Source organism: Mus caroli, unplaced genomic scaffold (genome assembly GCF_978045245.1).
Source record: "Mus caroli unplaced genomic scaffold, Mus_caroli_1 scaffold_6, whole genome shotgun sequence".
Classification (NCBI taxonomy): domain Eukaryota; kingdom Metazoa; phylum Chordata; class Mammalia; order Rodentia; family Muridae; genus Mus; species Mus caroli.
Genome location: NW_028227261.1, coordinates 24,735,336 through 24,761,402, shown reverse-complemented (window position 1 = coordinate 24,761,402; position 26,067 = coordinate 24,735,336). Strand labels below are relative to the sequence as shown.

Sequence of the window (26,067 nt, the reverse complement as noted above, 5' to 3'; positions counted from 1 at the left end):
GAAACTGTTAAACTAATTAAGGCTGTGGAGCCGCAGGATTAATCGGGGCAGCTCACGCGGGCTGGGGCTCAGGTAGTCGATTAGTGTGCCGCGGAGGATATTGGATTTCTGAACCGCAAGTCAGCACTATTCGGGTCTGTTATCTCCAAGGCTTGAGGGTCAGCAGGCGGGAGGCTCAGGCACTGGCTGCCCTCACCCGCCACCCGCCTGGGCACCCACTTCCCAGCCTGTGAGACCCTCACCTAGCCTAGCCTTCCCTCTCTCCACCCCACCATCCTCTTGAGGCTCCTGTACCTCAACCTAGTCTCTAGCCTCCCTTCTCCGAGGCTATCCCTGTCAGACTGCTGTCTTCTCTGCCCCTCTCTGGATCCTTCTTGGCCTGAGCTCAGTCTCAGTCTGGGGCCCAGCCTGCCTCCTTCCTTGTCCCTGTCCCTCACAGTCTCTGTTCACCTCTCTTTACTGGCCTCTGTCTTCTGTCCTTGTCTCTCTGTCTCTCTTCCTCTGTGCCTATGGTGTTTGTTACAGAACCCCCCTTCCTTCTCTCTCTTGTGTGGTCTTTGCTGGTGTCTGCAACCAGAACAAATCTCCCCCAGCCAACACCCCCGAACAAGGAGGCCAAAGCAGCTAATGGGAAACATGTGATTCTGCCTTGCGCCTGGAGCACCGTGAAGGGAGCCTTAGTCCCAGCCCAACCCTGTTCCCCCACCACACATCCTCCCCCTGCAATGGGCATAGCGGCATTTTCCCTAGTTATTTATTGGGGGAATGGCATTTATCAACTGGAGAATATCAGGATATGGGGGCTCTGAGGGCAGCTGCTCCTTAGGGCTCCTCAGCCCCCAGAGCCTGGCAGACTAGTCTCTCACCCACCTGCCATATGAGGAGAAGAGGGCGAAGGTTAGCTGAGCCATGGGGACCAGTTAGTCACTGGGGTGGGGTAGAGGCTCAGGACACCTTTCCACTTTTCTGGGCATCTGGGGAACTTGGGGGGGGTGGCTCCCTGAGAGTTTGTGAGCTGCTAGGCTGTGTTTCTATCCCCACCCAACCACAGGGAAGCAGGCAACAAACAGAGCAGAGGAAGGCTCTGGCAGGTTGGAATTCTCCTCCTCTGCCTGTGGATAAATTGTCCCTAATCCAGGCTTGGGGTGTTGTCTGGCAGAGAGAGAGAGAGAGAGAGAGAGAGAGAGAGAGAGAGAGAGAGAGAGAGAAAGAAACAGTCACTCTAGAGAGAGTGAGGGAGGGAAGAGAGAAGGATACATACACCACACAAACACAGTGACACAGAGCCACAGTACCACACAAACGCCGAGGCACCATTGTGCTGACAGGCCCACAGACCTCTCACACCGGTTGACACCGACATTCAGCTGTACTGGCACAGATACATAATGGGATAACACAAGGACCCTCCAACATATATATACAAATACATGGTATGCACAGACTCACAGTGATAAGGTCATACGAATCTGCACATGCAAACACACCCGCAAGCACGTGCTGACCATGGCAAAACAAACCCACAGGGACACTGTGACCAGTCACGCCATTATGCTGTGACCCTGAAAGCCCATGGAAAGGAAAGGCAGAGGTAGGAGGTAGGCAGTGCTGATCTGCAGTGACACCAGCGCCTACAGTCACAGGCCTGGGGATTGGAAACCTGCAGGGACAGCAGAGGATAAGCCACCCGCCCCCACCCTGCTGCCGAACACATCCAGAGAGCTCCGAGGCAGGCAGGAGCTGGCCTGGCTCCTGACACAGTGAGATTCAGTGAGCCAGGCGCAGTATATACACACAGATACACTCACAGCTGGGCACACCTGTCACGGGCTCAGCCAAATACACAGAGAAGTGAACAGAATAGAAATTTAGATGGTGGGCGTGTCCACGATTATAAACTGAAGACACTTAATTCTGGTAGATACGTAGACTCAGTTGATATACCAATCACTACTGATCAAACTCAGAATCCATGTGTGAACTGTATTCATTTTTCTGTGGTGCTGGGAGTGGAACCCGGGATCTTGTATTCTAGCAAGTGTTATACCTTTGAGCCACACTTGAGCCCTCCCACACGTACAGTCTTAAGCATGCTGCTACCCACACTGACACACAGAGATGCACACTGACAGGCAGAGTAGCCCCAGCAACCTACATACAGATGTGTGTATCTACACAGATGACTTGAGTCTCACCAGTGCACATTCCCAAGTAACGAGAACCTATAAGCTTCTGTGATGCTTGGTTCTTAAACTCCCCCACTCTCCCCGGCCTCAGTGCAGACAACGGGGCCAGCTACTAGGCAGGAAACTGGGGTGGTAAGGTAGGCCATGGTTATTGACGGGGTGGTGGTGCACACTTTAAAGCCTAAAGACAGAGGCAGGTGGATCTCTAGACTAGCCTGGTCTACAGAATGAGTTCCAGAACAGTTAGGGGGACCTAGACAAACCCTGTCTCTTAAAAACAAGAGCTATGTCCAGTTGCTGCTGGCATTGGGCAGGTGCCAGCTCCACATGCACCACCATGGCAGTGGGCATACCTTCCTCTTCCTCTCGGGACAGCAACTCAGACTTGTACAGTTACCAGCCCACAGCTTCCCCAGAACTGTCTCGCCTTCATAAGATGTAACTCCCCATTTTTAGGGGTAAGAAAATGGGGAAGAATATAGGCTATAGACAGGATAAGGAGTTGAGCCAAGGCCAGGTTCCCTCCACTCTCTCTGGTGTGCAGTTTGTGCACACGTGTGAGTATCTAGACTTCAAAGATACTGCTTCCCAACAGGAGTCTGGGCATGAGAGACAGGGACTAGGGGCTGGAGAAGTGGCTCAGCGGTTAAGAGCACTTGTTGCTCTTTCCAAGGATCTGGGCTCCATTCACAGTACCTCTAGGGTAGCTGACCACCATCTTGTAACTCCAATTCCATGGGGATCTGACGCCCTCTTCTGACCTGTGGGCACCAGGCATGCAAAACATTTAAAAAGTCGTTTATTTTCATTTCGTGCGTATTATTGGTGCTTTGTCTGGGTGAGGATGTCAGATTTCCTGGAACAGGAGTTACAGACAGCTGTTAGCTGCCATGTGCATGCTGGGAGTTGAACCAGAGTCCTGCAAGAGCAGCCAGTGCTCTTAACCACTGAGCCATCTCTCCATTCCAAGTCATTGCATTTTTAAAGAGTTCAAAGAAAGAAGGTGGGATGGTAGGTAGGTACTGAGCCTCTGCAGTGGGGTAAAGTCAGAGCAGGACTGGTATTTGTGGAGCATGCCCGCCTGGCTCAGTTGCCCTCTGCCTGGCTCCTCCATCCATGCTTATCTTTGGTGTGCTGTGTTTGCTTCTACAGATGGGGAGGCTGCCTGACCATCGGCCTGGACCCCAGAGCCAAGCCAGCTGAGTGAGTGCTGAGGGCCCCGGGTGAGCTCAGGCCTCTGCAGAGACTACCCTGGAGAAGCTGATGCTGGTAGAGACAGACCTTTCCTGCTGAGTCCAGCCTCTGCAGAGCCTGCACAGGTAACTGTGAGCCAGTGTAACAGAGATCGCCTCTTAGCTTAGGCAGAGAGAGAGACAGAGAGAGACATTAATCTAGCCTATTCAAACTCCCCATTATCCAGAGAGGGGAATAGAGGCTCATGGGGTACATTGAGGCCCTTAGCGTCCTGCCTCCTAGCCTAAGGACTCTTCCTTGTGCCTCCATGACCTGGAGAACTGGGCGGAGAGATGGGTTATGATGGTGACCAGGATTCAGGGCAGAGGTGGAAGCCAGTGTGCCTTATGTGTGCAGCTGACCTCCCAAGGACTCCTCTACAGAGCTGGGAGGCTATGGTAGTCCAGGTGTGATTGTATGCCCGGCAGCTGGCCGGGGGGCGGGCCATGGCAGGGCCCATCTTTCTTGTGGCCCAGGTTTAGCCCACCCAGGCTCCCAGCCACAGAGGCCAGGTGGGGCTGCCCTGCCCTATAGAGGCAACTCCCTGAACTGACACATGAAGCCTCAGGCTCCAGGAAGCTCCTTAGAGTTTAGCCTGCTGGGAACCCCACCCAACTTCCAAAGGAGCATTCCTGAGGTCTGCATGGGGGTTGGGCCTCCAGGGATGGGAAGGGTGGGGAGGCAGGGCTGCGGGAGGATGTGAGGCTGTAAATGTACTGTGCTGGGTCTGTGTGCAAGCAGGTGTGTGGGGCTCTCTGCCCTTAGTGGGCAGGGCTGTGTGTGCAAGAGTTACATAAGTGGCCTATGTGGGAGAATAGTTAAGAGCTTCACATGTGTGCTGTAGTGGTGACTGCTGGCTATGGATCCTATGCAGGTGTGGGTATCCTGGGCTGTCTACCACACAGGGTGCTAGTGGACCAAGACTTAAACACCCTTGGGTGGGTTTGTGTGTGCTCAGGGTTCTGAGCACAAGGTGAGGTGGCATGTGCACATGGCTCCCTTTGTGTTTTGAAGGTGGGCTGGGCAGGACTTGGGCTGAGCTGGGCTCAGCAATGCCCAGCCTTGTGGCCAAACTGCTGAAGTCACTTCCTTTTCAACAGTGACTTTCCAGGGGGAGGAGTTCTTCCGACCTGGTCAGCAGTGAGGGGCGGGGCCGAACTGGCTCTCTCTGGGGAGGGACGTGGGCGGGGGCGGGAGAGAGGTGGGAGGAGGTGCTAGTGGTACTGGAAGAGGGAGTCCTCTGGGAGACAGAAGGAAAGACAAGGACAGGAGTCTGGAAGGGCCAAGGGCAGGAGGGAATGGGGGTGGAGTGGGGCGGAAAGCACAGTCCCTGGGTGACCTCGGAGGGAGGAAGGGAGGGCTGCCAATGAGGTGACCCTCGGGTTCAGTGAGAGCTGGCAGTGGCGCCTACACACCTGGCACCCGGGGCAAGGGGCTGGCAGGGGGCGGTTCAGGAACAGACCTGCTTGCCAGGTGCCCCACTCTGGACAGGAAGAGGGTGGGTGGGGGCTGTACAAAGGAGCTCTGTGTGGCTGAGGATAGGGTAGGGTGGGGTATGCAGTGCTGTACTGTTCTGGGGTTGGGGGAGATGATGGGGGCGGGGCAGGACCAGTTCCCCTTGGGGCATCAGTGGCTCCAGGGGGACACCTAGTGGTCAGGGGAGGTAGTGCATCTTGATGACAAGCTGGGGGAAAAGAGATTAGAAGTGGTAGTTGAGATAGTTGAGGAGGCCAGGGCTAGGCTGAATCTCTGGATGGTGAAGCAGTTTGACTTAAAGGATCCCAACAAAACCAAACTTAGGCGACTACAAAGCTGATTGGCATGGCTGTGTGTCCTTAAGGGCATGACTAAGCCTCTCTGTGCTCACATTTAAATGCAAAACAAGTAACTGGTTCCTTGTTATGATCTAGGGCAAGTGTCTGCTTGCTAGAAGATCTACGAATTAGGTGGGCACTAGGGGCTAAAAGGAAGGGAAGACCAAGAGAGTGAAACATGAAATCCCTGAGAGAAAGGAAGCTGGCAGTCCTGGGAGGTAACGCCTCAGTGGGGAAGAGAGGTCCTGAGGAAGGTTTCAGAACAGCCATGTTTCCCACTGCTAAGAGCCTAAGGACATCCGTGAGCCTTCAGACCAGCTGAGGGAAATGGGAGGGGGACTGCATGCTAGCTGGAGAGAGGGTCATGAGGCCGGAAGTGAGAGCTGGGACTGGCAGCTTGGCTCCCCAGGGGAGGTTAGGGGTGGGTGAGAGGGGAGGAGGGCTGGGGAAGGGGTGGGGTGGTCACAGCCACAGTGGGGGAGGGTGGGGCTGGGGATCAAGGATGTGGGCTGGCGCTTCCCGGCACTCTGCTCTGCAGGTTGGGGCCCCCCTCCTAGCCAGCTGCTGTCCCTGTGGGCAAGCTCAGACACTGACCCAGAAGCAGACAAGCAGACAGAGGACCCTTTGACTTTTCATTCACAGACTTGGGCTAGATGGTACCTTTGAGAAGACGCCAAGAGAATGGCTGCCTGTTGGGGTGTGGTGGGGAAGGGAGCCAACCGCTTCCCTCAGATCCTGAAGGCTGCAAAAGAGCAGTGGACAGTCAGGAGGATGTGGCCAAAGGTCTTCATGGGTGGGTGGAGCAGAAGCAGCCACTGGGGAGGAGGTTTGTCTCTTCTGCCAAGATTACGCCCTTGGGCCCCAAGTGGGAGGTCTCTAAAGCAGGAAGGCCTGGCCAGCCCCACCCACAGTGAGGAAGGAGAGGGACTCCTGGTGTAGGTATCTCCAAAAGCTAGGTCAAGCCACTTCCTAGAGTTGCGCTCTGAGGCAGGCTCTTACTGTGTAGCCCTGGCTGTCCTAGAACTGTAGACCAGGCTCAGCTGTAACTCAGAGAGCCACCTGCCTCTGCCTCTGCCTCTGCCTCCCAAATGCACACCCTTGCCTGGCTGTCTCCATACTCTGAAGGTGCTCTCTCTTCAAGAACAGCAGTGCCACCTGGCTCACTGGGTGGAGTGGTACATTCTTGTGTCTTCAGCAGAGGCAGGAGGATAGCTGCAAGGGTGCGGTCAGCGTGGTCTACATAGTGATTTCCAGGCCAACCACGACTAAGAGTAAAACCTTGACTCCCAGGAAGAAGGTGGGGGCTAGAAATGTAGCCAAGTTGGTAGAGTATTTGCCTGTTGTGCACAAATCTTTAGGTTCAGTTTCTAGCATGGCAAAAGCTGGGTGTGGTGGTATATATATATATACCATTAGGTATATGGAGTAGGTAGATGGAGTCAGGAGGATTAGAAGTTCAAGGTTCTCCTTGGTTGCCCAGCTGTCATTAGGCCAGCATGGTGCACACAGAGTTCCAGGTTACATTGAGAGATCTTTTAGGGGCGCAGGCGTGTGTGTACATGTGTGTGTGGGGGAATAGAGAAGAAGGGGGCAGGGAGAGGGGCAGTGCTGAGCTGGGCTAGAAGTGGTACAGGTCTGTAGCCAGGCATAGAGAGAGCCTTGAGTTAGCAGGTGCAGGGGAGGCAAAGGGTGCAGCCTGGGGCAGTGGACAGAAATAAAGACCAGCCTGGACGGATGAACAGTGAAGTCTTCTAACCTCTCCATTTCAGCTTCCTCTTCTGTAAAATGGAACTAGAGCACAGGGTACTCACTGGGGGAGGGGGGGTGCAGATTAAAATGACAGCTTCCCAGATGTCCCTCAGATGTGTGAGTCAGGCCCTCCTGGACTAGGGCCTGGGTATCTGGAGTGTTACACAGCTCCTCCGCTCCCCTGAGCTCAGGGTTTAGAAGCCAATGGCTTAGATAATTTCAGTGTTCCTCCCAGCCTTAAATTAGACCACAGCTTAGAAGGAGCCTTTCCAGAAGTGGCTAAAGGATTGTTGCAGGAGCTGAGAGGAGAAAGAGGGTTTGGCCTTAAAAGAATTGAGAACTCTGCCTCTGAGCAGCTGTGTGGCTTCAGGCGAGGTTCACAAGGGCTCTGGGCCTCTTTGCTCTGTAGCACCAGGATAATAAACTATGCAATGCCTCCTGGGTTTCTGTGAGGATGCAGAGGCTCGCGTATGTGGACTGCAAAGTTCTGCACACGGTTCCTGTGGGCTGCATTCCTTTCCAGATGTTGAGAGGTGCCGTGAGCAGAACAGACAGGACAGCCTTGCCCTCCTTGGTGGTGCTTAGAACTGTCAGTGGCTTGGAGGTTGCTGCCTACCCCATGGGTCCACAGGAATGTCCCCTCCCACACTGTCCTATCCCTGATGCAGCTTTGCATTCTCCCCATGGACCAGTACTGGGCAATATGGCAACCTGTCCATAGAGCAAAAGCCGTAACTATCCAGCTCGAGGTCAGGACCAAACAACAGGCGGTGATCAGTGGCTGCTGTCCCTGGGACCCTTCAAGAGTTGGGGTCCATGCAGCTCACTGAGGTCCTGGTTCCTGCGCAGCTCTGAGTCTTCAGGCTCCTTTGGGAATCAAATATGCCTAGATCTAAGTCCCAGCGCCCCCCTGGCCAGCTCAGAGTCTCTCCGTAAATATTTATGTAGCATCCATAGCCCAGGCTCCGGGGTCAGAGGATACAGCAGTAAACAAGACAGATGTGATCCCTGCCCCTGAAGAGCCCACAGTCTCAAGGGAGACACACTAAATGGCCAGTCACACAAGTAATTGATTGCAGTTGTGATAAATCCTATGAAGGTGAAATAGACAGGGCTCCGGGAGGACAGACTGACTGGGCTGGATGTGGGCAATAAGGAAAGGCAGAACTTCATAGACTAAGGAAGGTTGAGGAGCGCAAGAAAAGGCCCCTTTCTATATTCTTGTCACTGTTTCTCCTTCGGCATCATTGTTGGATCTAGAAAAGAAGAAGAAAAAACTTGATGAGAGCCAGACATGGTGGCCCATGCCTGCAGCAGCCCCTGTTCACTGCAGAGCTGTGGCAGATTCGCAGAGCTTGATTCAGCAAGCGACGGGGCAGATAGGCTTGCCTTCCTGGGGCTTGGAACCCTTACCGGATGGCTTCTTTAAAGATGGGCAGGATAATTGAACTGTGAATGGCAGGGAGGTTAGATGAGATAATCCATTAAAGTGCTTGGTGGTGGCAGTAAAGTGTCCCAAAGCCTTTATAATCACCTTCCTGGTGACTCGCAGACCCTTGGTCCCAGGCGCTTTCTTCACTTGTCTACGCTCCTCTTGCTTAATCCACCGATTCCTAAGTCAGGTAGGGCTTTGCCCGTTCAATGTCTGACTATCAAGGCCTTGTACAAAGTAGATATTCCATAAATAATGAACATGTGAATGAATGAATCAATGAATGAATGATATTAGTTCATGTCTGAGCCTCCATTTCTTCATCTGCAAAATGGGGTTATTAATAGCCCCTACCTCACAGGATTGGTATGAAGAATCAAATGAAGCAATGCCTGGACAGCTTCCAGCCCAGTGCCTGGCGTGCAGTAGGTGCTCACTAAACCTGAGCTACGGTGGTCCTTTCCAGGCGCTGTCCACACCCCAAGGCCTGGGCTCAGGCCGAAGTTGCTCCACAACACCCCCAGCTGACAGCCATCGACTGGCAGAGTCCCCAAGCACGGGGGCCCTCTGTTTACCAGGTCAGCCAGGAGGGAGCCCTGAGGGAGCTGGGGTGGCATCGGGAAAGCTGTGGGGCTGTGTATGGGTAGCAGGCTTAGTGTGGATCTTGAACCATGCGGGGAATTGAGCTCTGATCATGTCTTGTTGCCTACAGAGATAACCAGTGTGACAGCCCAGGCGGCAGAGCCGAGGGTGAGTACAGCCTGGGGAGCGAGGGTGAGGAAGAGGAGCAGCGCAGTGCTGAATGGGTCTTCCCAACCTTCTTCAGTTCTGTATCTAGTGTTATGTGGAGTGGTCATCTTGCCCTGCTACCAGGCCTCCCTTGCCAAGATATGGGGATCTTGTCATCTCTAACACCATAGCCTATAGAAGTGGGTCATTTGCCCCTGGGTGCTGGGGCCCATGAGGAGTTCAGTATGTACACGTGACAGAAGACCATAAGGGTTCACGGGCACCTTAGGATGGGAATGCTAGGTGAAGAACCTCTTGCCTCTCCTTCCCTGGCAGGTTCTGGTCCCGGCTTCTCGTACCCTCATGTCAGCCCTGGCCCCGCCCGGCGGCCCGAGGAGGACAAGGTCAGGATGCGTGTGAAGCCCCAGGGCCTGGTGGTGACTTCCAGTGCCGTGTGCAGCTCTCCTGACTACCTCCGAGAGCCCAAGTACTACCCCAGCGGCCCCCCAACCCCCCGGCCCTTGCTTCCCACCCGGCCCCCTGCCAGCCCACCTGACAAGGCCTTTTCCACCCATACCTTCTCGGAGAACCCACGCCCACCCCCTCGGAGGGACCCCAGCTCCCGCCGTCCACCAGTCCTTGCCAAGGGAGACGACCTGTTACCTCCTCGGGCAGCCCGGCCTGTCTCCCAGGCCCATTGTCCCTCACCGGCTCCAGACAACAACTCCCTCCGTCACTGGGACAACGGGCGTGTGAACCTGCGTCCAGTGGTGCAGCTGATTGACATCATGAAGGACTTGACAAGGCTGTCGCAGGACCTGCAGCACAGCGGTGTGCATCTGGACTGTGGAGGGCTTCGGCTGAGCCGCCCACCCGCTCCGCCACCCGGCGACCTGCAGTACAGCTTCTTCTCTTCGCCCAGCCTGGCCAACAGCATCCGCAGCCCCGAGGAACGTGCTAACCCTCACACCAAGTCAGAGCGGCCCAGCCACCCTCTCTATGAACCTGAGCCTGAGCCCAGGGATAGTCCCCAGCCTGGCCAAGGCCATGGTCCTGGAGCCACGGCCACGGCCACTGGACTGCCCCCCGAGCCCGAGCCGGACGGGCCTGATTACTCTGAGCTGGCAGATGCTGACATCCTCAGTGAACTGGCCTCCCTCACGTGCCCCGAGGCCCAGCTCCTGGAGGCTCAAGCCCTTGAGCCGCCTTCACCACAGCCTGAGCCGCAGCTCCTGGACCCCCAGCCCCGCTTTCTAGATCCACAGGCACTAGAGCCTCTAGGAGAAGGTTTGGAGCTACCACCCCTGCAGCCCCTTGCTGATCCCCTGGGGCTGCCGAGCCTGACCCTGCAGGCCCTAGACACCCTACCTGATTCCTTGGAATCCCAGCTCCTTGACCCTCAGGCCCTCGACCCCCTGCCCAAGTTGCTAGATGTCCCCGGTCGACGTCTAGAGCCCCAGCAATCCTTGGGGCACTGCCAACTGGCTGAGCCCTTACGCCTGGACTTGTGCTCACCTCATGGTCCCCCTGGGCCTGAGGGCCACCCCAAGTACGCCTTGAGGCGCACTGATAGGCCAAAGATCCTGTGTCGCAGGCGGAAAGCCGGAAGGGGGCGGAAGGTGGACTCAGGACCTGAGGGTCGCCTGCTTCCTCTTCCCATGCCTACAGGGCTGGCAGCTGCTCTGGCCGAGCCCCCACCGCTGCCGCCACCACCACCTCCTCCTACTCTGTCAGGCCCAGGCCCAGTTCCTGAGCTGGAGCCAGAGTCTTCTCAAACCCCAATGGTCCCTACCCGCAAAGGCAAGTGCAGGGGTGTGCGGCGCATGGTGGTGAAAATGGCCAAGATCCCCGTGTCACTGGGGCGGAGGAACAAGACCACGTACAAAGTTTCATCCTTGAGCAGCAGTCTGAGTGTGGAGGGCAAGGAGCTGGGCTTGAGGGTGTCGTCAGAGCCCACCCCACTGCTGAAGATGAAGAACAACGGGCGGAATGTGGTGGTCGTCTTCCCGCCAGGTGAGATGCCCATCATTCTCAAGCGCAAGCGTGGCCGCCCTCCCAAGAACCTGCTGCTGGGTCCCGGGAAGCCCAAAGAGCCGACAGTGGTAGCTGCCGAGGCTGCTACTGTGACAGCAGCCACCATGGCCATGCCCGAGGTGAAGAAACGACGACGACGGAAACAGAAGCTGGCGTCTCCGCAACCATCATATGCAGCAGACGCCAATGACAGTAAGGCTGAATATTCTGATGTCCTTGCCAAGCTGGCCTTTTTGAACCGCCAGAGTCAGTGTGCTGGGAGGTGCTCGCCACCCCGCTGCTGGACACCCAGTGAGCCTGAGTCCGTGCACCAGGCCCCGGACACTCAGAGCATCTCTCAGTTCCTGCATCGGGTGCAGGGCTTCCGGAGGCGTGGAGGCAAAACAGGAGGCTTTGGAGGTAGGGGTGGAGGCCACGCAGCCAAGGCAGCCCGCTGTTCCTTTAGTGACTTTTTTGAGGGCATTGGCAAGAAAAAGAAGGTGGTAGCAGTGGCAGCTCCTGGGGTTGTGGGTCCTGGTCTCACCGAGTTGGGGCATCCACGCAAAAGGGGCCGAGGGGAGGTAGATGCTGTAACTGGGAAACCCAAGCGCAAGAGGCGGTCCCGAAAGAATGGGACTCTGTTCCCAGAGCAGGTGCCCAGTGGCCCAGGCTTTGGGGAGGCAGGTGCTGAGTGGGTCGGAGACAAGGGTGGTGGCTGGGCTCCTCACCATGGGCACCCAGGAGGGCAGGCTGGCAGAAACTGTGGTTTCCAGGGGACCGAGGCCAGGGCTTTTGCCTCCACTGGGCTGGAGAGTGGGGCTTCAGGCCGTGGCAGCTACTATGCTGGTGCGCCCTCAGGCCAGACGGAGCTCAGCCAGGAGCGCCAGAACCTCTTCACTGGCTATTTTCGGTCCCTGCTTGATTCAGATGACTCCTCTGACCTCTTGGACTTTGCCCTGTCGGCCTCTCGCCCAGAGTCCCGGAAGGCAACGGGAACCTATGCAGGGCCTCCCTCCAGTGCACTGCCTGCTCAGCGGGGCCTTGCCACTTTCCCAAGCCGGGGAGCCAAGGCTAGCCCGGTGGCAGTGGGCAGCAGTGGAGCTGGGGCAGACCCCTCCTTCCAGCCTGTCCTGCCTTCCCGTCAGACCTTTCCACCAGGGCGGGCAACAAGCTACGGGATAACTCCAGCCACTTCAGACTGCCGGGCAGCTGAGACCTTCCCAAAGCTGGCTCCCCCTCCTTCAGCCGTGGCCCGCTCACCTACAACCCACCCGCCTGCCAACACCTACCCACCTCAGTATGGTGGCTATGGGGCCGGGCAAAGCGTGTTTGCCTCGGCAAAGCCCTTTTCAGGCCAGGACTGTGCAAACAGCAAGGACTGCAGCTTCGCCTATGGCAGCGGCAATAGCCTCCCTGCCTCACCCAGCAGTGCCCACAGTGCTGGCTACGCCCCGCCACCTACTGGGGGTCCCTGCCTACCACCCAGCAAGGCTTCCTTCTTCAACAGCTCTGAGGGGGGCCCCTTCTCTGGGTCAGCTCCCACACCCTTGCGCTGTGACAGTCGAGCCAGTACCGTCTCACCCGGTGGCTACATGGTGCCCAAGGGCACCACGGCTTCTGCGGCCTCTGCGGCCTCCTCCTCTTCCTCTTCCTTTCAGCCCTCACCTGAGAACTGTCGGCAGTTTGTGGGGGCTTCTCAGTGGCCTTTCCGGCAGGGGTATGGAGGCCTGGACTGGGCCTCAGAGGCCTTTAGTCAGCTCTACAATCCCAATTTTGACTGCCACGGCAGCGAACCCAATGTGATCTTGGACATCTCGAACTACACGCCGCAGAAGGTAAAGCAGCAGACGGCCGTGTCCGAGACCTTCTCCGAGTCATCCTCGGACAGCACCCAGTTCAGTCAGCCAGTCGGTGGTGGTGGCTTCAGGCGTGCCAACAGCGAGGCCTCAAGCAGTGAGGGCCAGTCTAGCCTGTCGAGCCTGGAGAAGCTCATGATGGACTGGAATGAAGCGTCGTCTGCTCCCGGCTACAACTGGAACCAGAGTGTCCTCTTTCAGAGTAGCTCAAAGCCTGGCCGTGGACGGCGGAAGAAGGTGGACCTGTTTGAGGCCTCCCATCTGGGCTTTTCAACATCCACCTCGGCCACTGCCTCTGGCTACCCGTCCAAACGGAGCACCGGGCCCCGGCAGCCTCGGGGTGGCCGGGGTAGTGGGGCCTGCTCGGCCAAGAAGGAGAGAGGTGGTACAGCGGCCAAAGCCAAGTTCATCCCCAAGCCACAACCGGTGAATCCCCTGTTCCAGGACAGCCCAGACCTCGGCCTGGACTACTACAGTGGCGACAGCAGCATGTCACCACTGCCCTCCCAGTCGAGAGCCTTTGGTGTGGGAGAACGCGATCCCTGTGACTTCATGGGACCCTACTCCATGAATCCATCGACACCTTCTGATGGCACTTTTGGCCAAGGCTTCCACTGTGACTCTCCCAGCCTGGGTGCTGCGGAGCTTGATGGCAAGCATTTCCCACCACTGGCCCACCCGCCCACAGTGTTCGATGCTGGCCTGCAGAAGGCCTACTCTCCCACCTGTTCACCAACGCTAGGCTTCAAGGAAGAGTTGCGGCCACCACCTTCCAAGCTGACTGCCTGTGAGCCCCTCAAGCATGGTCTTCAGGGGGCTAGCCTGAGCCATGCTGCCCAAGCCCACCTGAGCTGCCGGGACCTGCCGCTGGGCCAGCCTCACTATGATTCCCCTAGTTGCAAGGGTACAGCCTACTGGTACCCACCAGGTTCAGCTGCCCGTAGCCCACCCTATGAAGGCAAGGTGGGCTCGGGGCTGCTGGCTGACTTCCTGGGCAGGACGGAAGCTGTCTGCCTCAGTGCCCCTCACCTGGCTAGCCCACCAGCCACGCCCAAGGCCGACAAGGAGCCACTGGAGATGGCCCGGCCCCCGGGTCCACCCCGTGGCCCTGCTGCAGCCACTGCTGGCTATGGCTGCCCACTCCTTAGTGACTTAACTCTGTCCCCTGTGCCGAGGGACTCGCTGCTGCCCCTGCAGGACACTGCCTACAGGTATCCAGGCTTTATGCCGCAGGCACATCCTGGCCTGGGTGGGGGCCCTAAGAGTGGCTTCCTGGGGCCCATGGCGGAACCTCACCCTGAGGACACATTTACCGTCACCTCCCTGTAGTACCAACTGAAGTGCCGACTGGACCACGAGGTTTTGTTCCTGGGTAAGTCTGGGGATGTGGGTGCAGAGGGCAAAAGCTTGCTTATCGCTTGGCTGGGGGGAGAGCCGTAAAGATGGAGGGAGTGTGCGATTGTAGAGCCCTTCACCTCTGTAAGATTCAAGGAAGAGTTTAGGGATTCACCATCAAGAAGAAAAAACTCAAAATTAGAAAAACTGAACAGGGCTGGGCGGTGGTGGCACACGCCTTTAATCCCAGCACTTGGGAGGCAGAAGCAAGCGGATTTCTGAGTTCGAGGCCAGCCTGGTCTACAGAGTGAGTTCCAGGACAGTCAGGGCTATACAGAGAAACCCTGTCTCGAAAAACCAAAAGGAAAAAGAAAAAGAAAAACTGAACAGTCTTGAAAAGATGATGTACTCATTCATCTGGAACCATTCTGAAGTCCTGATCGTTGGGAGTGGTAGAACCATAGATGGGATAAGACCAGACCTTCATTCCCCTCGTTCTTTCTAGGCCTGGGTAAGAAATAGCATACCACCACCACTTATCTCTTAGGAGGGAGGACCTTGGTCTTGTGCTTCGATGAGGAAAGGAGGGGCCGGTCACTCTCTTAGGGCTCTGCAGGCTCCTTTGATGTGGCTAGTTTACCTTGGTCGTGTGCTTCGCAAGAGCTTTATAAAATGGCCCATAGGATTCTTTCTTGGCCTCTTATCCTTAAAGGCTTTTTTTTTTTCCCCATTGAGACAGGGTCTCACTACATAGCCCTAGCTGGCCTCACACTCCCCTCCCTGTGTCCCCTGAGTGCTGAAATTAAAGGTGTGTGCTACCCACCAACCCCCAGCCTCCCAATGCTTTTGAGAAACACCTTTAGTCTGCTAGTCAGACCTGTGGAGCAAAGATCCAGGTTCAACGAACGTTGTCTTCTCTACCCTGGGAAATTACAACCAGTGGGGTTGGTCCCCAGAGTAAGACAAGTCCCTTTCCTCGAGCCAGGCCTCTCCACAGTCCAGTGATCTATTCAGAAACACTTGCTCTCAGGTACTGTGCCTTCCTGTTGGAAGTCTGTTTCAGTATTTTCAGGAAAATACAGGGCAGAAAATGAGCCCGGCTGTTGGTGGCTCACACCGTTAATCCCAACACTCAGGTGGTGGAGGCAGGGGAATCTCTGTGGAGTCCAGCCTGGTCTACAGAGTAAGTTCCAGGACAGCCAAGGCTACACAGAAACCCCTGTATTGAAAAGTCAGAAAATGTTTCCAGACAACTGAAGAGAATAATTGGGTTGAAAGAAATATCTTAGCCGGGCAGTGGTGGTGCACGCCTTTAATCCCAGCACTTGGGAGGCAGAGGCAGGTGGATTTCTGAGTTCGAGGCTAGCCTGGTCTACAGAGTGAGTTCAGGACAGCCAGGCTACAAAGAGAAACCCTGTCTCGAAAAGCCAAAAAACAAACAAACAAACAAACACAAAAACAAAAAAATATAACAAAAAACAAAAAGAACTGCCTTCTTGAAGAACAGTCTGTTTTTGAATACAGCCACAGCTAGACCCATTTTGGGGCGAGAGACCTCTCGCAGAATGAGCCCCATGTGACCATTGGCAGTGAAGTCACTTAGAACTTGACTAAAACCCTCACTCATTACTCTTGCTGCCCCAAAGCCTCCTGGGTATTTTTACCTCCTAATGGGCCAACTTGTCCTTCCTGCTCTGGAGAGGCCATTTGAGGTCAGGGTGATTCAGGGTCCTGAGGTAAAGTCGGTGGAAACTCATGACCCCCGCTTTGTCAGACCCCAGATGCCCTGGTGCCTCAGGGTGGCAAGGAGCCATTCATGAGAGCCAAAAGGCTCTGGGGAATACCAGTTCCTTGTGTGGCTTCTAGCTTGCTACGTGTCTTTAAGCTTTGTCCTTCCCTGGCCTCTGTTTCCCCATCTGTTTGAGAAAAATTGACTTTAACAATATCTGAGTCTCTCAAAGGTCTGCATGGCAGAGACAATGGCTCAAGCTTTCTTTCTTTTCTTTTTTTTTTTCTTTTTTTTTTCTTTTTTTTTTTTTTGGCAGTGTTTTTTTTCCTTCCTAATGAAGCCAAGCCAAGATTAAAATGGCCTTGCATTCCCCATGCATCTCCCTGCAAGCAGCAGGGCTGCAGATCTGAAGCAGGCAGAGGGAGAAGCTGCTTAGGGTTTAAAATGTCAAACCCTTGATCCTTCTCACCGGAGGGGAGATGTCTCATGGATAATCCAGAAATGAAATAATCCCAAAACCGTTCCTCCCAGACTCTGGGATGGAAAATGAATGGGCGTGGGGGCTGGGTGTTTGGGCAGGTCATAGCTCAGCGCAGTGCATAGTGGAACCACCCAGCTAGGCCTGAATGCAGGAGTTGGGATGCCATCCAGCCCCACATTCTAGCCTGTTCCCCACCCAGCACAGGGAGGTAGCAGCGCTGTCCTCACAGGAATGTCTATGCAGCCCTCCCTGTGCATGCATCAGGCATTGGAAGCACCAGAGAAGAGGCGCTTGATTCTCAGAGGACCTTGGGTTCAGAGAGAAAGACAGGAAACACAGAAGGGCGCAGAACACTTGTTGGGTAGAGGTGTGGAGAAGAATGGGGCAGGGCCAGCTAGGAGGTTGTGAGAGTTTGCAACAGGGGACCCAGACCTTCCAGCTACCAGTAGGACACAGGAGCTACATAGTAGGTAGGGCGGGGACCTACTGGGCAGGGGGACCAGCAGGCGGTGTGTACGGTCTTGAGGCAGGGAGGGGTTTTGGCTTTGAAGAGCTGAGGGATGAGGAGGCAGGAAAGCTAAGCAAGGGCCAGATTGGTAGAGGCAGGGGCTGTCAGACACTTCAAGGAATTTGAATCATTCCAAGATGTACAGGGAGCCATTGTAGAAAGGAGACCGGACAAGCCAGCCGTGATGGTGGCTTGGACTAAAGTGGTCTGCGGTAGTGCCTTAGTTAGGATAACAAACAAGTGCCTCGTGTAGAGCAACCCTCTGGTGCCAAGGACTAGTTAAAACCCTGTGAGAGAGAAAGGTTGGAGGATGCAGAGAGTAGAGTGTCAGGGAAGAAGAATTGGTAAGAGGGAGCCACCCTGTCAGCAGCAGGCTTAAGCAGAGAAGACAGTGACAACGCTCACTCACCGACAAAGCGAGCAGCTTTAATAGGCACTGGGTAGCGGCGCTCCAGCTCATCTGCTCATCCTCTGCTCCTTGGAGCCCATTCTGTGGCAGGATCTGGGGAGACAGAGTAGACACGGCTCCTGTCAGCAGTTCAGCACCGGCCCAGGAAGTTAAAACGGGCACACGGGAACCTGGAGACACCTGGTAGGGGACGGCATGTCCCCAAAGGTGGGAAGGAGCAAGGATTGCACCCCAGGCACTAGGTGTTGGGCTGAGAAGTCCTTCTGTACACATGTGTGTTGTCCTCATATGTAGCACTGCCCCAGGACTCCTCACACCATCCTGGGCAGAGAGGATGTTCTAGGCTTTCATTGGAGAGTTAAGGACACAGGGATAGCTGAGCTCTGCCCAGGGATACATTGTAAAACATGGAGCCATCTCTGCCCTTCAGAGCTGCCACAGGCCTGTTCTTCACCCGCATCCCCAGTTCCCTGTGTGCAAGCAAAATGGAGGCTCCCATAAGATGAACCCCGTGGTTCTTTGGGATCAGAGGTTGTTTTGTATTTTAGCCCTGTCTGACCTGGAACTTGCTTCCTCCTGCCTCAGCCTACTGAGTGCTGGTGTTCCAGGCACTGACCGCTGGGTCCAGAAGATCTAATGTTTTAAATGAATTTTGTGGGTTTGTGGTAAGAAGCTGAGCTTGAAGAAAAGGCGAGATTGTGGAGCCAGGGGAGGGCACCGCAGGCAGTGGGAACTGAGGGCAAAAGCAAGCTCCGTCCCAGGGAGAGCTGGGAATGTGTGTCCTGCCTCTGCTGAGTATTGTAGCTGACAGGACAGTTGGAGATAGGTGAAAAGGGGTGGAGGAGATCTTCAGCTCATACAGGCATATTCTTAGGTCCCCCTAAATGAAAAGCAGACCCAGACAGACTAGCTCCATACTGGGGTCCTTAAACCAAATACCAACTGCAGCAGACCCCAGGAGTAGAGATGAGAAGGTGGAAAGGGACCAGATACATTCAGGAATCTCTAATCCTTCTCTCCTCCCTATTAGCTCTTGGCTGTAGAAGGGAGGCCAAGAGAAATGTCACAGGTCCTCCCAGGTTATACCAGCTGGGGCTGGACCGGAACAGGAGGCAGTTTCCAAGGCCACTAGCCAGCCAGGGTCAGCAGGCATGCCCAGGCCTGGCTGCTCTGGGCTTTGTCTCCCTGAGTTTTGAATCCTTAAGAGGTCACTTGATCTTGCCTCTGGCTCTGAGCAAGAGGCCTCATGTCAGGCCTCAGCCGGTCTTGCCCTGCTTCCTCCAGGCACCAGGTTTTCTCCTCCTTCTGAGGTCACCCTCCAGTTCTACTGCCTGCCTTCCCTGGAGCCATATTTAGGCTAGGCCTTCTTGTTTCAGGCCCCCGCTTCTTGGAAATACCATCTCTCTATGAACATACCTTCTGCTGCTCCTCCTCTCTCTGCACCCCACATTCCTGGTAAAAGCAGACCTCTAAAACTGGCAGGCAGTGGCTAGGAGTGCGTGTCTGTGGCTACACACAGGCCGCTCTGTGCAGCTTGGTTCCAGCCCTTAGCAGCTAGGTGATCTGGTGACTCATGAAACCTGGTGATTCACAGCATCTCTATCTCTTGTAAGAATGAAGGGGATTGACATGTAAAGCCCTTAGCCCTGGCCTGGCCCACAAGAAAGCACCTCGGCAGTGGCTGGTAGATGGGTGGATGAATACCTTCCCACGGTCTGGATTCTGGGTCCCTAATTCAAGCAGTGTGAGTCACACATCTCCAACCCTTGTCCCTGACCTTTGCTTGACCAAAGATAGCCCTTCTGCATCTGTTGCCTGCTGCCCTATGACAAGAGCCTTGTGTTCTGGTATGGGCCTCAAGCATTTGGAAACCTTGGAATTATTCTCGGGCCTGGAGATATAGGTGATTGTTGGAGTGTTTGCCTATCGTGCACACAGAAGGCCCTGGATTCCACCCCCAGACCCGGGGATATGGATGGTAGACAGGGTAATCTCAGTGTTTTTATGTTAGCCACTGGACCAAGTCCTCCTGGGAAGAGGTAGGGATATAGAGATAAGGTCGGCCCCACTCGTAGGCACCTTCAGTAGTTACTGGGTCAGCTAGATCCCTGTCTATATAGTTTGCACAGTCTTCTCCCCAAACTCCAAGCCTCTGAGAACCTTCCTTATAACTTTATAGTATGTTATGGTTTTCCCTAGATAGCTCTGTCTGTTTCGTCACTGTCCACCTTTGGTTCCACGATGCCTGCGCTGGAGAAGTAGATGAAGTCTGTGTCCAGTCCATGTGAACTAGCAGCCTACTTTGCACTGGCCAGTAAACCATGCCCAAGACACCACTGACCACGAACCTAATGCGCTTGTTTCAACCCAACATGAATACCCTGTCTATGGGAGGCTGGGTTCTCCAGCAAGAAGGCGGATCCTCCACACCAGCCCTTGTGAGCTACATGAGGAGGGAGGGAAGGCAACAGGAACTTCCTTGAGGCTGGAAATGGAGCCTAACAAATGAGAGATTTCAGCAGTGAGAGCCCTACTCAGCCACCTGGGTCTCTGGCCCACCCCCACCCCAGTCCATTCTGCCCATGGTGGCCGCCATAAGTACTTGCTGTTCAGCATTTTTAGATGCACAGTGTCTGGAGCCCCTAAAATATTTATTGGATGAATTGATTAAAGCACATCTGTTCTTGCAGCTCCGTGCTTCACACCTTGTGATTGCATCCTTCCTCTCCAGCCTTCAGTCTACAGAACGCAGGCTTGAATGCCTGCCATGGTGCAGAGGGTATCTGGGCTTCTGTCCCAACATCCACCTCTGCCTGAGCCCCATCTCTCTCTCTCTCTCTCTCTCTCTCTCTCTCACACACACACACACACACACTCACACACACTCACACACACACACACCCTTCCTGACCAGGCCGAGTCAGCAGGGAGCATGAGAGTTTTTATAGGATATGCCCTCGTTTTCTTTGCCCTCTCTTACCCAGTGTGGTCTCCTACCTGTCTGCCCTGTGCAGGTGTGTCCCGAGTGTACCATCAGTCCCTTTGGACTGTTCACTCGTGTCTGATCATTTGGGGGATATGGCAGGTGTATGTGCACATGCATGCACACATGTATGCATGTGAAAGAAATAGACTGCAAGAAATAGCCTGGAAGAACCAAGAGAGGAAAGGGTGGTCGGTGCCTGCCTTTAATCCCAACACCCTGGCGGCAGAAACGTGCACTCTGACTGCCAGACCAGCCAGGGCTACATAGAGAAAACCCTGTCTCCAAAAGAGAGAGGTGAAGGCTCAGTGCCTACATCTTCAGGAAGTAATCCTAAAAGTGGCACACGGAAGGAAGGGTGTGTCAGGGAACCTGTGACACTCTCAGGACCAGGTGGCTTTCAAAGGGGAGGCCTCCTTCCTGGAGACACATCTGTATGTGTAATAGTGTACAAATGCGGAGATGAGGACTTGTTACCTCAAGACAAAATGAACTGGCAAGTGGGCGGTGTGCTCACAGCAGATTGGGTGTCTGCAGGTGAGAAGCCTGTCTAATCCATCAGCAAGTTTTGTAGGTCTCTGTGTCCAGTAACAAAAGGGGGGGGGCTCTCAGAACCAAAGTTCAAGGCACCGATCCTGAAAAGTGGAGGAGCCCCCCAGACCCTGAGGTCTTTGGTCTCGGTTGGAAGCCTCCTGTGACCCTTCACTGAACCTCTCGTGGTATATCTGCCTGTCAGGTGTAGTTTAAGCCCCACAGAAATATCTTGCACATTGAGGTACCTCAAAGGCCTGCAGTAACATGAAATGCCAGAGAAGTAGCTTGGTCTTCAGGCGACTGATTTGCCCTTTGACCCTTGTGTCTGGAACACCTAAAGGTCTCATCACTTGTTCAAGCCCTTTGCTTTTCAGAAAGAGAACTGAAGCTCAGAGAGAGAAGGGCCTCCCTCTCCATCTTCCGCGCCTGACACTGAAATCCTTTTCTGGAGGCATAGACCAGGGAGCGGAGGTCAAGCCTTAGCACATGCCCTAGCAGGAAGTGGGTGTGGTACAGTTTCTTACCAGGAGTGTACCCTCCCTTCATAGAGAGAATGGTTCTCTGGGCGGCCAGATCTCTTTATAATCCATAGCACTTTGAATCTCTGCCCAGGCAAAGACCACCGAAGTCTCTAAAGCTGCTGGAGTGTGAGGGTACAGTGGATGTGGTTCTAAGGTTCCTCCTGGGGCCACTAAGTAACGCAGTTGGTGTCCTGGGGCCAGGTGCATACTGGAACTGAGGGTTCAGAAGTGAACCACACAGGTCCATGTTCTAGCAGAGCAGCATGGGGAATGGCAAGTGCTCTGGTAGCTATGGTAACAAGGCCTTCTAAGAAGGCATCCTAGAGGCATGTGAAAGCTGAGGTGCTGACCAGCCATAGATCTGTCACAGTGCTGCCATTTGTCCACACGTATGTGCCATCCCAGCATGCTCTAGTCTTCCTTCCCAGACTGGGTGCAGGGTTCCTCCTCATCCTGAGCCCCACAGGCCTTGCCTTGGCACAACCCTCTATCTGCAGATGACCTGGGTTAGGACGTGTCTGCTTTGCTGTCCCTCCACTTCAGCAGGCTTTTTACGGTGGATCCAGAGCGATTCTGCTCTCTGCCTTGTTCCTAATCCCTCAGCAGGGCTGCCTGGCACCTCGTTATTTGGTTCGGTTTTCAGGACTTGAGTCTAGCTAAGTCTGCATTCGGCCCAGCATAACCTCCTCCCTGCACGAAGAACACCCCCGTCCCAGCCTTTGATTCTTCCCCACCCACCATCCTCCCCCAGATTCTGCTTGTGCCTCTGGCTGGCCAAGTCCTAGAAGCTGGGAAGGCAGTGGGAGGGAAGGGTAAGGTGCTCTGGGCAGCCTAGCAGAGGGTGAGAAAGCCTCCTGCTGCCTGGCCGCAGGCACCATGGGAAGGAAGGTTCTGGCAGGAACCGCCTGCTGGGCTGAGATCACCATGGAGACCTGGCTTACTGAGGGTCACTGGCAGTGGCTAAGGGCTGGTGGGGGTGGGAGCGAAGGGGATTTATGCAGGATTTGTGCTCTAGGCCCTTGGGGGAGCAGGCAAAACTGGGGTTCTTCATCACTCACTGTGCCAAGTAGTTTGCAGGAGCCCACCCTCTATTGTTGGTTACCCAGAAGATTGTTCATCTTGGCAACTGTCCCTCAACTGCAGAGACATCAGCTTCTGGACTGAGGCCCCCAGTGCTTGCTGAGCCTGGCACCCCACATGTCACGGTCCTTTCCCTTCATCTCTGCAATTGGTCGAGCTTGTCACCCTAACTGTAGAGAGCTGACATTCATCCCCGCAGCACCTCTGCTCCCAAGAGCTGCTTTTCTGCTTACTGCCCCAATTGTGATGCATCTGTCACCTTACAGACGCACTGGCTTGTCCTCCCCACTACCCCTTACTGAGGTACAGATCTGATGTCTCAGGCCTCACCAGCCCTTTTGCTTCTCTCTGCCTGGCCTCATCACCAAAATGGGGTGCTTCTCCTTCCCTGCAGGAGCCCACCTGGTGCCCCTGGCTCTCAGGAGTGTCCTGGCTAGTCCAACCAGAGGACAAAAGTCATCCCTGGAGCTGATTGCCCAGCAGACAGCAGCTGAGGCTGAGCGGAATGCCAATGTGGTCCTGTTGGAGAGGCAAGCCAAGAAAGTACAGGGAGAAAGGCTTTCTGTCGCTGCTGCCTGGCTCCTGCGGCTGTGGGGGAGGACAGGTGGCTCACAGAGGAGACTTAGAAGGCAGTTTAGCACCCCAGCCCTGCTCCTCTTCTGGAGGAAATGGTCTTGCACTTGGGGGTGGGGAGCCAGGATCGCAGACCTCTGAACGGCAGGCAGTCTAACGGCCCAGGGTTCTGGGAATGACCAAGCTGGTCCTGTCCTGGCTATATCTCATCCCTTACAGCAACGGCTGCAGATCTGGGTGAGGGGGGTTGGGCCAGACTGGTGGTCTGCGTAGAGAAGATAAGTTCCACACACGTGATCAGAACTGTCTATGGAAAAGAGGTACCCGAGTGGCTGTGGGGACTGGGGAGTTTGCTAGCTTCAGGAAGGCAGTGTCTCCACCAACACAGATGGCATTGTGTTGGATGAGTTCTTTCTACCTTCATTCATCTCCTCTCTCCTGGGAGCAGAGTGGGTGAGGGGGCCTAGGAAGAGAGGTGGCATTCAAATAAATAGAATCAGGCTTTCACCCCTTGTGGTGCTCTGCCTCGCAAGCCTCTGTCCTTGGAACTTCTCTTACCGTGGAGGTTTGGAAGGCCTGTCTGGCCCCAGGAAGATAATAAAAGTGATAGTTTTAGTGATTGCATATCTGTGTTGAATCTTCCTCTGTCTTAGCCCACTGGATTCAGCAACAAAATCTAGGCTGGGTACCCCTGTTGTCCCTGCTTTACTCTCCTCTGATGTTTGGTTGGTTTTTGTTTGTTGGATGGTTTTGGTTTTCCAAGACGGGGTTTCTCTGTGTAGCCCTGGCTGTCCTGAAACTCACTCTGTAGACCAGGCTGACCTCGAACTCAGAGATCCGCCTGCCTCTGCCTCCCAAGTGCTGGGATTAAAGGCACACACCACCACTGCCAAGCTTTGGTTGGGTTTTTAAAACGGGATCTGTACCTCCTGAGTACTAGGATGGTACTCCTGCTACAGCTCACCTGATTTACTCCATACTATGGATCAAACCCAGGGCTTCATATATGCCAGTTAAGCAGTCTACTAAATGAAATCTGTCTCCAGCCCAGGCTAACCTCAGACTCTGAAGATCTTCCTGCCTTAGTGTTGGGATTACAGATGTGGGCCACCATGTCTGCCTTCCCGGTCTCCCCCTTTTAAGCTAGGCGCAGTGGCAGGCACCCTTCAATCTTAGTACCTAGGAGGCAAAGGCAAGTGGGAGCTCAGTGAGTTGAGGCTCAGCTCTGTAGTGAACCCTGTCTGGCAACAACAGAAGGCTTCCGATGGGTAGGCAGAGCTTTGAAATCACAAGCACTGGCTTGTGATTTACATAGTGGCACTGGCTTGTGAACTTAGCTTTCTTTCTCTAACTCCAGAGTCTAGATTCTTCGTCAGTCCTATGGGACCTGACACCCTCATCCAACCCATCATTGTTTGTGTATGTGGGGTTTTTGTTTTTCTGAGACAGGGTTTCTCTATGTAGCTCTGGAACTCGCTCTGTAGACCAGGCTGGCCAGCTTCTTTTTTTTTTTTTGTGGTTTTTCGAGACAGGGTTTCTCTGTGTAGCTCTGGCTGTCCTGGAACTCACTTTGTAGACCAGGCTGGCCTCGAACTCAGACATCCGCCTGCCTCTGCCTCCCGAGTGCTGGGATTAAAGGCATGCGCCACCACACCCGGCCATAGCCAGCTGAGGCTGAGTCAGGAGAATCAGTAGCTCAGACCTAGCATTGGTATACAGCAAGTTTGAGGCTAACCTGGACCAAATTAGGGAACTGAGCTTAGAGAACACAAGGCAGGCCCCAAGTCACGTGGGGGCCTGTCTTGAGAAAGAACAATGGTAGTTAGCATCTCCAGAGATTTGGTAGGACCTGAGCCAAGCCTTTTCAGCTCCAGCCCCCTGGTCTTGAAATTGAGTATCTAACTGCTGCTGACTTCCGCCTCTTCTCTTGTGCTTCTTTGCAGCTTTCAGAAGAGCAATGCCAAGACCCCTCCCAGCGTCCACATCGTCCTCTGGCAGGAGCGCCTGCCCCTCTGCCTCCCACCTGCCCCTTGCACCCCCTGCGGCCCCATACCCCACCCCACAACCCCTCCCTGCCCATCTCCTCCACGCAGAAGCCGAAGGTGAGCCCTTTCTGCACAAAACCAGCAATTGTAAATACTTTTTAAAATGTACAAAACTTAAAAACAAAACACAGTTTTAGAAAAAGACAAAAAAAAAAAAGAGAGCGAGAGAGCGAGCGCGTGTGCAAGAGGTTGTGAGCGGGGTTTCGAGGTGTCCAGAGCCCCTGCAAGTGTGCACTGAGAAATTTATCTACAGGTCGTTTGACAAAAATGAACAATATCCTATTTATTGTATATACTGTTTTATTATAAATCGTGGATCGTATATTGCATTCTGTAAACCTGCTGTGGTCCCGTGGTGTGCAAATTCGCATGGTGGGGCGGGAGGGAGAACCTCTTTTGGGAACTTTTTTTTTTCTTTTTTCTTTTTTTCTTTTTTCTTTTTCACTCTTGGGTTTTCTCTTCTGTTGTTGTTGTTGTTTTTTGTTGGCAGGACACACCCAAAGATCCAAGTTTGTATTAAAAAGAAATGAAAAAAAGCAAAAAAAAAAAAAAAAAAAAAAAAAAAACCTTGTGTCTTGTAAAACTGGGGACAACAGCCACTGGTCCTTCCGAGAGGAGTTGAAATACCTCAGGATGTTCCTGGGTTCCCTGCCTCTGAGTCCTCCCACCTGCCTGTGTTTGGGTGTCATCTCCCTCCCCGCAGCCTCTGCTCCCCTGCCTCTAAGCACTCCCATCCCACTGCCTAGAGCTTTAAAGATTTGTGCACGGCATGTGAGCTTGGTGACCTTGAAGGTCAGAAAAGGGCATGGGATCCCCAGTTAACAGATAATTACACACTGTCATTTGGATGCAGGGAC

General features: G+C 54.4%; 1 protein-coding gene across 9 annotated transcripts in view; it reads left to right on the top strand.

The window, feature by feature from the left end:
- Ahdc1 (AT-hook DNA binding motif containing 1) overlaps positions 1 to 25,758 on the top strand; it is a 65,584-nt gene extending 39,826 nt beyond the window's left edge. For 5 of the 9 annotated variants that reach the window (XM_085838877.1, XM_021159465.3, XM_085838876.1 and 2 more), the window contains 5 exons: positions 3,339 to 3,505; positions 8,881 to 8,992; positions 9,127 to 9,164; positions 9,480 to 14,384; positions 25,109 to 25,758. In XM_085838877.1, coding sequence (XP_085695003.1) covers positions 9,554 to 14,341 — 4,788 coding nt within the window. In that variant the 5' untranslated portion in view covers positions 3,339 to 3,505; positions 8,881 to 8,992; positions 9,127 to 9,164; positions 9,480 to 9,553 and the 3' untranslated portion in view covers positions 14,342 to 14,384; positions 25,109 to 25,758. Of the gene's footprint in view, positions 1 to 3,338; positions 3,506 to 8,761; positions 8,993 to 9,126; positions 9,165 to 9,479; positions 14,385 to 19,673; positions 24,604 to 25,108 lie in introns of those variants that run through there. The other 4 variants (XM_021159462.3, XM_021159463.3, XM_029475889.2 and 1 more) reach the window with 4 other exon arrangements.
- The last annotated feature ends 309 nt before the right edge of the window (positions 25,759 to 26,067 follow it).